Source organism: Schistocerca serialis, chromosome 4, assembly GCF_023864345.2.
Source record: "Schistocerca serialis cubense isolate TAMUIC-IGC-003099 chromosome 4, iqSchSeri2.2, whole genome shotgun sequence".
NCBI classification, from domain to species: domain Eukaryota; kingdom Metazoa; phylum Arthropoda; class Insecta; order Orthoptera; family Acrididae; genus Schistocerca; species Schistocerca serialis.
Window position 1 is genome coordinate 770,327,148 of NC_064641.1, and position 13,199 is coordinate 770,340,346.

Sequence of the window (13,199 nt, forward strand, 5' to 3'; positions counted from 1 at the left end):
ACAATAGAAGTCAAATTGTATAGAAAAAATTCCTGTGCAATAAAAAGTAGGTGAATAGCATAAAATTTGCTATACTGAATGTAAATGTAAAAATGGTAGCACATCTAAAACTAAACTAAATATCACCAACTGGAAGCAGCTGGTCTGTTAGATACCTAAATATTACGATAATGATGGAAGCTGAAGAAATAAATTAAAATTTGTGCCATGGGCGGGACTCGAACCCGGGTCTTCTTGCTCACTAGGCAGGAATGCTGATCATTCCACCACTGTAGCACTATGGTCAACACTGCTGCATGAAATACCCAAGTCGAATGCCCTCCGAACACAAACTTCAATTAATATATTTAGCTGATTTTCTCTCTACATTGACACTATTGCCAGGGCTCACCCACGTTAGAACAGCACCCCAGTGTTAGGTGTAATGGGGAAGTCCTGTACCACAGGTGATCTTATAATTAAATTTTCCCCAAGACATTTAAGTCCCATCATCTACAATAATGATGGAAGCTGAAGAAGTGAATTAAAATTTGTGCCATGGCTGGGACTTCTTGCTTACTAGGCAGAAATGCTGACCACTACATCACAGCAGCACTATTGTCAACATTGCTGCACATTCTTCAGCTTTCATCATTATCATAGATAAAGACGAGACTTAAATGTCTTGGGGGAAAATTTAATTATAAGATGTGTCAGATCACCTGTGGTACAGGACCTCCCCATTACGTCCAATGCTAGGATACTATTCCAATGCCAGAGAGCCCTGGCAATAGTGTGACAGTGTAGGGGGAAAATAAGTTGAAGATATGAACTAAAGTTTGGGTTGGGAAAGGCACTCGACTTGGGTAGTTTGCGCAGCAATGTTGACCATAATGATGCGATGGTGTAATGGTCAGTGTTTCACCAAGCAAGCAAGAAGACCTGGGTTCGAGTCCCAGCCGTAGCACACATTTTAATTCATTTCTTCAGTTTCCATCATTATCGTAGATAAAGATGAGACTTAAATGTCTTGGGAGAAAATTTAATTATAAAACCTAAATATTAGACTGTATAATTTTTGCAAACTACAAGGTCCACTCAATAAACAACCGGAAAAGTTTATAAAAAATACAAAACTTTGGTAACATTTGTGCTTCTTTGTTACTTTTTGGCGGTGTCCTAGAACTATCATTAGATGGGCCTGGCATGCCAACCTTGAATCAGATGCTGGGAATCAGTGAAACAAGATGACAGCTCCCTTAAAGGTTTGCACCAATATTTTGTAGCAGAGTGTCATTAGACTTGTCCAGCTGAGGGGTTGAAACCAATCGAAATTCACTGTCAGATGGAATGCAATATAATGAAAATTGTCCAAGTGAAACATAAGTGTAAGAGTGGGCAGATAAGTTTAAACAAGGTATAACAAGTGTTGAAGATTCACCTCACCCAGGATACTCTGTCTGGGCAGTCACAGAGACCAACATTGCGAGAGCTGATAAGTGGATACGGGGAAACAGGCATATTATGGTAAGCGATATTCCAACAATGATGAATATTTGTGTTGGATCAGCCAATGATATCATTCATGACATACTGATGTTCAAGAAAGTGTTTGCAAGGCTGTTTCCAAAACATTTGATATCAGATATGAAAGAAAGTTGCACAGACTTGTGCAGGGAGCTTTTGCAACAGTATGAGGCTGAAGAGGAGGCATTTCCTCACCATACTGTAATGGGAGATGAAAGCTGGGTGCATTTTTAACCTACTAAAAGAAGCTCTTAGTGGCTCAGGTTTTGCTGATGATGAAGTCCATGCAGCAATGCATAATTGGTTATGCATATACCTCAAGAATTCTTTGCACATGGAATTGAGAAGCTTGACCAGTGCTGGCATAAATGCATACACCTTGAGGAGCATTGTGTAATAATTCTCATAATAGATTCATTAAAAAAATTACAGTTTGTTACTGAATCATCCTTATATAACTGTTGGGTGTAAGGTCCCAACAATTTTAAATGCAAACATGGTAAACACAAGGAGCTGCATATCCAAATGATGAACATCCTTATATAAATTAAAATGTCTCTCCCATAGCAATTGGAATTTATACACTAAAGGAGAAAGGCATAAGGCTTCCAAGTGTGAAGTTCATAAACAGTATTAAAACTTAATCTATAAATGATGGGATAAGAAGGATATGTCCCTTTAAAAAATCTATGTAGAGGAAGGACATAATAGAAGTATATCACACTAATAGATCTACCCATGCTGTTTAAAAGCTGATATACCATACAGTGATGATTCCAAGCATTATGACATATATCTACTGCGAGACTGAAAGTCACTCGATAATATTGTGGGTTCTGACATGGTAAGGAGAGTATACATGCACAGCAGAGATGGATCATTCTAGTGATGACATCGTCAACAAATGGGGAAATCCACTTTCATAAGCAACTTTGATAAAGAGCAGACTGTTACGGCCCAGTGTCTGGGAATGACCACCATTGAAACAGCAACACTGGTTGGCTCTTTGTGTGCTGCTGTTGTTAGCATTTATTGAAAGGAGCTGAAAGACATTGAAACAATACTTCAGCATCAAGGTGTCTGAAGTGTGTGCCCCATCACAGGACATGGAGGCTTGCCCATTTTATAAAGCAGTACGAACAGCAATCCACAGCAAATCTGACATCAGAGTACAATGGTAGCGCAGGGTCAAGTGCTTTGGACCACACCATTACGAGCACATTGTTATATATAGGGCTCCACAGCAGACGACCCCTATATGCTCCCATGTTGCCACAACAACTTCATCAATCACTGTGAAGGCATCTTTCAGAGGAATAACTGCCTAGGTCATAATGCCAGAAACGTGCTACAGTGGTTTGAGGAGTGTGACAGAGAACTCGTGTTGATGTATTGCCAATGAAATTTGTCTGATCCGAACCCGATGGAATACTCGTATACCTGGGACACTACCGGACACCAGTTCCATGGCCATAAATCTCTGTCCTGTAATTTATGGGAATTGTATGACCTGTTTATTGACATCTGGTGCCAATACCTCCCGAAACTACCAAGATCTTGTTGAATTCATGCCGTGCAGAATAGCAGCTGTATTGAGTTCCTAAGGTGGATCAATAGACTATTAATCACGCAGTCATAATGTTTTCGCTCATCAGTGTAAGTAATGATAGCTGCTTCAGTCTTTTAGTCAGTTCTTTGTTTCATTCTACATTCCCAAACATTTACTTCTTTATCAAGATCAGGTGCAGCTCGTAATTAAAAGCTCTGAAATGGAGCTGCCCCCAAATATATATTATAATAAATTTCTCAATAACACATTAAATAATTTAAAGTATCAGAAGCATTTCGCATAGGGATTTAAATAACGCCGGTCAAAATTTTTGGAACTGTTGATATGTGATGTCACATGATGTTCATCGAACAGATAGTGGCTAGTCTGGAGACTGTGCCTTGAAATCCCACTTAGCTCAGTGTAGCAAAGGTTTGGGGGTGTGGTTTTCCTGGAGTACAGCTCTTATGGACAACCCAAAGACTCTGTTGTTTCAGCCCAAGGGTGTCCAACCAACCCACACACAATCCTTATGTTCCATTTCTTACATCAAAATGGAATGAACAGAGTTGCTGAAACTTCACTACTGAATCCGTATCTCTGTATATCTCTATTATGCTTTGATGTGTCCTTAATTGAAGTTTAGTGTTACTGTTTTGATAGTGTTTTAGACAGTTTTTTTTTTCATTTCTGCCACTGCCTATTCTATCCACCGCTGGAATGAGTTTGCAGATATCTCGACAGAGAGTATGGTAATGTATCACCACCTAGCGAGAATTTCGTGAATGATTAGAGCAAAAAGTGTGCGAAATGTGCCCCCGGAGTGTCCTGTTACTTTAGTGTCCTTGCTTGCTGACTGTGAGTATTGTGCATTATTAGCACATTTCTCCTCATGAGCGTATTATGCATGAGTTTAGTGAATTTTACTTTCTTGTGAAACACAGCAGCGTACTAAACATTCGAAAGCAACACAATATGACCTCACTGTGCAATTTATCATGTAAAATTTGGAACATGCAGCTAGGATGAAAGTGAAGGCACTTGGTGCACCCAAATTCAATGTAAAGATGAATCAAGAACACAGACAGTGTAAATCCAGACAAGGATATACACAGAATTTTAATGGAGCAATGTACAATGCAGCTGAGTGGTTGTATATGCTATATCACTTAAAGTGCATATTTTTGTGACACACAAGTGTAAACATGACAAATACAGTCTGTACATTTCCATGGCAGTTATTCATGTAAGCCAATCACAGCACAAGATCTGTTACATCATGGAAACATCACTGTTTCGTCACGCAAACTCATAAACACCACAGTTTGAGGGTACAAAACATTACACATCTGATGTTTGGAAATGAAAATACCAAAAACTATAAGCACCCAATGAAGCTAACATAAACCACATTAAAGATCTCTCCAAAATGTGACTTTTAGTACAATCTGTTGAGGTAAACTGTCACGAAATGTGATGTTGGGGGATAAATAAGATACCAATAGATTTTATCTTGGAGTTAGCCTTTGATGCTATTTAGTAGTTGGTTATGAAAGAAGATACAGTATGTAAATGTTTGGCTAGAGTGTAAAATTGCCCCCCCCCCCCCCCTCATGCCTGAAATCTTGGTTGTGGTGACAGTGCTAAACATCACAGCCTTCCCCAGTATGGAAACCACGAGCCGCACCTGTTCAAGATCAAATAGAACATAAATATAGGTGTCGTCCTACCACAGGGATTACTAAGACATGTTTGATACAATATCAGGGCAAATTACAGTAATGATATCCAAAGTAATATACTTTATTTCAGGTGTTCCATTTCCACACAAACATGATGTCATTACATGCTGTTATAGTAACCTAATTTCCATGAAGAAAAGCAACCACTCACATATAGCTGTTAAATGTATGGCGAGTGTACACATACCTAACAGTACATAGGTTACTAGCTTTTGAGCTGCTTTTCTTCTCTCTCTCTCTCTCTCTCTCTCTCTCTCTCTCACACACACACACACACACACACACACACACACACACACACAGAGAGAGAGAGAGAGAGAGAGAGAGAGAGAGAGAGAGAGAGAGAGAAAGGCTGTATAGTTTATGTCAGAGTATGTATATAAACTAAAGAAAAAGTGGTAACTCAAAAGCTTGTAAAGCCTCTGAACTGTTACTTGTATCTACGCATCACAAATCAATCAATTATTGTTCAGTCATTACAATGATGTGCCTCACAAGAGGTAATAGTACTTTGTTAGAATATTTCACTGTTGTCAACTGTCATCGTGGTTTTCCTCAATGTGATGTGTATGGATGATAGCCTCTTTGCTTTATTCTGCGCGAAGTGCTTATTTGTCCTCAACTGAAATTTTTGAAGATGACTTCCCATTTATGCCCTAGGTTTTTTGTTTCATTTTAATGCTGCAACTAATTTTGACTTTTCTGTTCACCTTTGTTTTGCATATCACAAATTTTATACCATTTAGTTACTTCTTGTACAAAAGTCAGTACAATCTTAGTTAATTCATAAAAAAGTAAAAAAATAGAGTAAGTGCACTGAATTTTGTTTCTTATGTGAACAATCTTATTTGAAGCACATATTTAGGAACTCTAATATAAATGCAGTATACTGAATACGCCAATGAATACAGAAATAGTTTTTTAAAAATGTGGAATAACAGTCAAGTACATCGAAAATAAAATTAATTAAAAATTGATTCTGCTATCATTGATTCATTTTCTTTTTCTTTCAAGCATCTATCTACCTACATATATACCTTAACATTAATTATTCATCACAGTCCACAAAAGTACTATAAGTGCAGTAACTAAATAAATAAAGTCTGCAGTAGCTCTCGCAGTACCAGCAGCTTGTGGTGGGTAGTAGCTGTCTACAATATGTATCTTCCATCCCATGTTAGGGTGAGTATAACTGTGGTAGTACACAACATCAGGCCATGATGTATTTGGTGTTATTTTCAGAACTGCTGGATCACCTGTAAAATTTAAATTTGGTAATAGATATGCAAACAAAATGTAATTTCTCTGTAAGGTGTTTTTTTCTCTCTTCTTACTGAGACTCTTAAACTCACTCAAGCCATTAAAGCTTATTTTAATGGAAGAGAATAAGTGGGAGCATCACGGGGCATTTGAAAACCAAAACATAATCTTTTACTCATACATAAAGTATACCGTATTACTCGAATTTAAGCCGCACTCGAATCTAAGCCGCACCTGAAAAATGAGACTCGAAATCGAGGAAAAAATATTTTCCCAAATCTAAGACGCACCTGAAACCTGAGACTCGAAATTCAAGGGGAGAGAAAAGTTTTAGGCCGCACTTCCAAATCGAAACAAAGTTGGTCCATTGTAATATGAGACACAATTTAGGTTGAATGAATGACGATACAGCTGTAGTAGTTTGGTTCGAGTCGTAAGCTTAGCAGTTAAGCTTTACCAGCTTGTTATGCGTCAGGCGCTCCGTCCGTATTTATATGGGTACCCTTCCTTTTTCATGTGCTTCGTCTGGTTTGAATTGATTGCTTATTTTTCTTTGATCTGACAAGTGCAGTTCTCTTTGTTATAGGTGTTTCCGTCACTCAAAGCTGAAAATGCATTACTGTACTGTGTCATGCATTGTTTGTCACATTCTGAAAATGAGGGTTTACGATCTGTCGCCGTATGCTACCGCCGCTTACAATTAAAAAAAACAAAGAGAGGAATCGTCTCATTAGCGAAACAATGGCAAGAGACTGCTGTTCGTTGCTACTTACACTGCTGCTTTCTTTGATAATGATCAACAAGAACCAAATTATAGACTGCGTATGATAGAAGATGTTCTGAACGAGAATTTAGCGAAAATTTTTTCCGTTTGAAAATCTTTGCAGACGCCTCTTTAGTACATTACATTATGCACAGAAATTAGAGTCATCTTAGATTTAAAAATCTAGTCAATTGCCGTGCTTCATTTCTGACTGTATCACTATTAGGCATAAGAATAATACGAATATAAACATGACATGGTATGTATATTCTTCCGCGTCTGCTGTTGTCTCACTCTAGTTTCATAGTTTATTAGGCGGACAGGATTTAAATGAGATAGCAGCAAACACGAAAGAATACATGGCAAAATGTTTATATTCATATTATTCTTATGGTGAAGAGAATACTGTATGTGATTCACAATTCATAAAAGTTCCTATTAGCAACCATTTCTTCTCACAGTTAGGAAAAAATTCAGAAAGCAGAGTTGGCCATATTGACAAATATCCCAAACAGTCTTGCCAGTCGGATTTTCGTAGTACATTGAAATGCTGCTACGTTTGAAGAGGAACAATACGGAATTTGTATTTACTTCGTTGGATAATGTATGAAAATGCAGTGGTCGAAACTCGGGGCGGAGAAAAAAAAGCTCGTCTTCCACCTTTTTTTTATTTATTTACTGACGCAGAGGTTTTGGTGCCAGTATTTGTCTTTGTGCCTGCGAAGCATGCCTGCGTAGCGCTACATATATTCGACGACAGAAGTTAATTGTGGCGGCACCTACCAACATTTTTCAGAACTTCCGCTTACTTTGCACTTGATTCTAAGCCGCAGGCGGTTTTTTGGATTACAGAAACCGGAAAAAAAGTGCGGCTTAGATTCGAGTAAATACGGTATGCATGCACTATGTACCAAAGCTGTAATAATTGCAAAAGAGGAATGCTTTACAGAATTTTTTTTTAAATTTACGGTATTAAGATGCCAGCTAAACAAGGAAGATCTTCACAGAAAACACACACAATAGTTCTGCACAATTAATGTAAATCTAAACTTGATTAACACTTCGCTTTGTCCCAATTAGAAGAGAGAAGTGGGAGACAGTAATACGACAACAGTACAGGTTCAGGAAAGAATTGATACTTAATTTTTCATTCGCTTAAGATTTAACATCTGATTAATACTTACATAGCACTGTAATGCTATGACCCAGCAGGATATATACATGTGTTGGACAAAAATACAGGAACACCGAAAGAAATGCATGCCTGAACAGAAATGCTGATGCTAGCCAAGCCTGCAGGTTGTGCTGCTGTATCTGACCATGAACTGGACCAATATAATATCCTCAATACTTTGCAAGTGTCAGTCGTGGTCAAAACAGTGTTCCATGTAGCTGTGAGTGCATTATGTTGAAGCTACGTGAATTCGAATGTGTGCAAATTGTTGGTGCTCATGTGGTGGTGGTTTTTGTAATCAAAGGAGCCAAAGTGTTTAGTGTTTCAAGAGGCACTGTATTGAAGATTTATACCATATACAAGGTAAACAGAAAAACATCATCCACTAAGTCACAAGGTGGATGATAGTCTGTGTTGAGTGATCACGACAGACAGTTATTGACAAGGATCAGAATTGAATGTCACACTTGTGAACACTGCCAGCACCAAAACAATATGAAGCAGGGGATTGTAGAGTGAGTTGGAATTCCAAACCACTTACTAGTGATACAACAGGAAAACATGGTGCTGAAGCCATAATGCCTGGACTATTGAGCAATGGAAGAAAGTCTTTTGGTCAGGTGAGCCTTGTTCCCAACTTATAACTGAGTTTACATGCCAGGAGTGAAACACGGTGGGGGTTCAGTGATGATTTGGGCTGCCATATCATGGTATTCCATGGGCCCCATGGTTAAACTGCAAGGTCGGATCACTGCTAAGGATTATGTGATCATTTTGGCTGAGCAATTCCATCCCATGGTGCAATGTTTGTTCCCCATTGGTGATGCTGCATTCAGAGATGGCAGGGTCCCTATTTACAAAGTTCACATCGTCCAGAACTGGTTTTGTGAGTATGAGGGTGAATTCTTACGTCTCCCTTGGCCACAACAGTCACCGGACCTCAATACTGCGAGCTTTTGTGGGGTACTCTGGAGAGAAGAGTGTATGATCACTATCCACGTCTATCATGATTACCTGAACTTTTCACTATTTTGCAGAAAGAATGGTGTAAGATTCCCTTGAAATCATACAGGACCTGTATTTAGCTACTGAAAGATGACTGGAAGCAGTTTCGAAGACCAACTGGTTTCCTACACTGTGTTAGGCCCAGCAATGTGTTGTGCTTTTGGTGTTTCTATATTTTTCTCCATTGCCAGTATATAAGTGTCTGCTCATTGCCAAGAAAAGAAGAGGCTCTGATTAGTTGTGAATGTGATGGTTGTTGTGATGATGATGTGTAATAACTGTGTCAGCAGCATGTAATCATATTCTGTGCTAATTATTCATGGTATTCATAAATTCCCATTACTAACTTCTAGGACTTGTAGAGGGGAGTGAGTGCATAATATTTTGAATAGGAACCCATGCCTATAAATGTATCATTTTCATGCTACCACCATTTGAAAACATGTTTGCTAGGTACGGGCAATCATGGTGGAGGGGTGCTTCAGTTGGATTAACTGATGTCATCTATTCTACCTCTCTGACCTGGTTTGAGCCACATTCAGATCTCTATGCTAGAGCAACATGGCAGAGTAAATGTTTGCAAAATACACTGACATGATCCTTCCGTAGGGCGAAGCTAGCAGTAATGGAAAAGCTGTACCTTGCCTTTACCTAGATTGTTATGCACAATGTCCAACTCTATCATATACCCTTTATGCCACAATTATGCAATGGTTTCAAGAAAGGGATACCCTTCACCATCAGCAGGCATGGCTGTGGTACTCCAAGGAGATGACCCACACCCAAACTGGAAGAGGCTGTACTGCATCATGTTAAACAGAACCCGTCAACAAGTAAATGAGCAGTTGTGTGTGCAATGGACGTTGCTTCCTGTACCATCTAGTATGTTTTGGATAACCATCAACTACATCCTCAACAATTCCAACACTCCATACTACCTCTAACACTCAAGACACGTGAATGAGACTAGAACCAGGTGAGAGAGGTAGGATATATGTCAAATGACATCAGGCAATCCAACGTAGGCATGCTCCACCATAACTACCCTGTTGCAAACCTACAAAACAAATGTTTTCAAACGGCTGCAGCGTGGAAGCAGTAGGTTTCCAGACATGGGTTGCTATTCAAAATATTATGTACTCAGTTCCTTCTACAGGCCCTAGAAGTTTGTAATGGGAGTTTCCGAACACCCAGTGTCTGCATATACCACCACTCACCAAGTAAATGCATAAATTTTAAACTTCATAACTCATTTGTGTAATAATATTGTTTATAGATTGTTAAGTGCACTAATCTATTACAATTTCATTTTCTCATGAAAGACTTATCACACTCATCTTTGTGGTTTGGTCCTAGGGAAGGTATGCTCTCATGTTTGCTAACAACAACAATTTTCACATTAGTACAGTCTAAAGCAAACTGTTAATGATGCAACATGTTTCAGATCCAAACAAAGAGGCAGAAGATCTTCAGGAAGATCACGGAAGAGAGTGCTTGACCAATTTTGATGGCTATGGAATGGTACAAAAGGCCTGCCCCTGCTGATGATGAATATCACATACATATTTGCCAGAAACTCCAGTTTTTTGAGCAGGTTTCTGCCCCATTTGTGTGAAACCTAACAGAAAGGATTTTTTTTTAAAAACTGCATTGACCAACACTTCAACTGTCATATACATAGCTTCTTGTTAAAGTCCATCCCATGCCAATGTTGAGTTGTTACAGAAGATTTTCTTCCACAACCCAAGAGCATAAAATTTGCCTGTTCTTGGATGGTCGCAGTTTTTACTATTGTCTTACAATGCATAATGGTACTGAGTATTGCCAACCACAAGCACAACACTTTGAGACATGCTTCCTCCACTACAGTCACCAAACTTATTTACATTTTCAAATACTCTTTTTATGTAAAACTGCAAAGTGATGAATCTTTTATGGACACTTCACTTCCTGTAGTGCACTAATTTCTTATAGAAATTGTATTTACCTTTTTCACAAGTGAACATCAACGAACGGTTAAATTTTTTAAAGGTTTCAAAATCATCATCCAGTCTTCTATCTCGATTATTGTGTTTTCCAATACACAAAGGGCCAGCTGTAATACAAAATAAGACAATTTAAGTTACTGTTTTACAAGTAGTGACCTTTTGTAGTACATCATCATATAAATGTGCTAGAACTATTAATTAATTTCAGTGCTAAATTAAAATTACAGTAATTAAATAAAACAATGGAAAATCCAGAATGGAATGTAACAATATCAGAAAAAGGACACTTGCTACTCACCACATAGTAAAGATGCTGAGTCTCAGAAAGGCACAGCAAAAAGACTGTCAGAAAGTGACCATTCGGCTCAGTACACCTTTGTCAGAAATAGACACCACACACACACACACACACACACACACACATTCATGCAACTGCAACTCCAACACACATGTCCACAGTCTTTGGCTACTGAAGCCAGATTGCGGGCAGCAGCACTTGATGGGAGGAGCAACCAGGTGATGGGGGTAAGGAAGAGGCTGGTGCAGGTAGGGGGAAGATGGCAGGGTATGGGTGGGTGACAGTAAAGTGCTGCTTGTGGGAGCGTACAGAGATGAGGTGGAGGGAGGGTAGGGTATCTAGGTGCAGTTAGGAGGTTAGACAGAGGGTAGAGAGGAGGGGGTGGGAGTGGGGGGCAGCAAGAAGTAAAAGGACTGTGGGTGCATTAGTGGGATAGAGGAATGTGTAGTGCTGGAATGGGAACAGGGAAGGGGCTAGAGGGGTAAGGACAATGACTAACAAAGGTTGAGGCCAGGAGAGTTATGGGGATATTGCATATATTGCACGGAGAGTTCCCACCTTCACAATTCAGAAAAACTGGTGTTAGTAGGAAGGATCCAGGTGGCACAGTCATTGAAATGAAGCAGTCACTGAAGTGAAGAATACCATGTTGGATGGTGTGCTCAGCAACAGAGTGGTCCAGCTGTTTCTAAGCCGTAGTTTGCCAGTAGCCATTCATGTGGACAGACAGCTTGTTGGCAGTCATGTCCAAGTAGAATGAAGCACAGTGGTTGCAGCTTAACTTGTAGATCACGTGACTGGTTTCACAGATAGCCCTGCCTTTAATAGGTTAGATGATGCATGTTACTGGATTGAGAGTAGGTGGTTGTGGGGGGATGTAAGAGGAAGGTCTTGTATCTAGGTCTATTATAAGCATATGAGCCATGAGGCAAGAGGCTGGGAGCAGGGGTCGTTTGGGATATACGACGGTATTGTGTAGGTTCAGTGGGTGACAGAATACTGCAGTGGGGGGCTTGGGAGGAGGGATAAGGGGGTTGGGATGGGGTGAGGGTGGGGGTGGGGGTGGGGGGAAGGATAGTGGGTAGGACATTCCTCATTTCAGGGCATGATAAGAGGTAGTCAGTACCATGGCAGAGAATGTGATTCAGCTGCTCCAGTCCTTGGTGGTACTGTGGTCCTCTGTGGCCGGATAGTAGGGATTTGGGAGATGGAGGGAGACTGGAGAGATGAGACATGAGAGATTTGTTCTTGTACGAGGTTGAGAGGGTAATTATGGTATGTAAGGCCTCAGTGAGACCATCGGTATATTTCGAGAGGGACCTCTCGTCACTACGGACGCGACAGCCACATGTGGCTAGGCTGTATGGAATGGTTGGCAGCAGTCAAAGTGGAAGTATTACTGGTGGTTGGTAGGTCTGATATGGACAGAGGTACTGGAGTAGCCATCTTTGAGGTGGAGGTCAACATCGAGGAAGACAGCTTGTTGGGTTGAATAGGGCCAGGTAAAGCAAATGGGGGAAAAGGTATTGAGGTCCTGGAGGAATATGGATAGAGTGGGCAGGGGCTAGGTGGGTAAGGACAATGACTGGTTAAGGTTATGATTGGGAGGGTTACAGGAACATAGGATCCATATCATGACGTGTCATCAATGAATCTGAACCAGGTGAGAGGTTTGGGATTCTTGGTGTTTACGAAGTATTCCTCTAGATAGCCCATGAATAGGTTGGCATAGGATGGTGCCATGCAGGTGCCTACTGCTGTACTCTGCATTTGTTTGTAGGTAAATGTGTGTGAATTCCTAAGGGACCAAACTGCTGAGGTCATCGGTCCCTAGACTTACACACCCCTTAAACTAACTTATGCTCGGAACAACACACACCCATGCCTGAGGGAGGACTTGAACCTCCAGTGGGA

The 13,199-nt window shown here is 40.0% G+C and overlaps 1 protein-coding gene across 1 annotated transcript in view; it reads right to left on the reverse strand.

The window, feature by feature from the left end:
* Positions 1-4,842: 4,842 nt before the first annotated feature.
* Positions 4,843-13,199, reverse strand: part of LOC126473328 (protein Skeletor, isoforms B/C) — a 67,000-nt gene continuing 58,643 nt past the window's right edge. Inside the window, exons 12-13 of the mRNA XM_050100314.1 lie at positions 10,987-11,094; positions 4,843-6,053 (exon numbers count right to left, since the gene is read on the reverse strand). Of these exons, the coding sequence (XP_049956271.1) occupies positions 5,842-6,053; positions 10,987-11,094 (320 nt within the window). The 3' untranslated portion in view covers positions 4,843-5,841. The remainder of the gene's footprint in view (positions 6,054-10,986; positions 11,095-13,199) is intronic.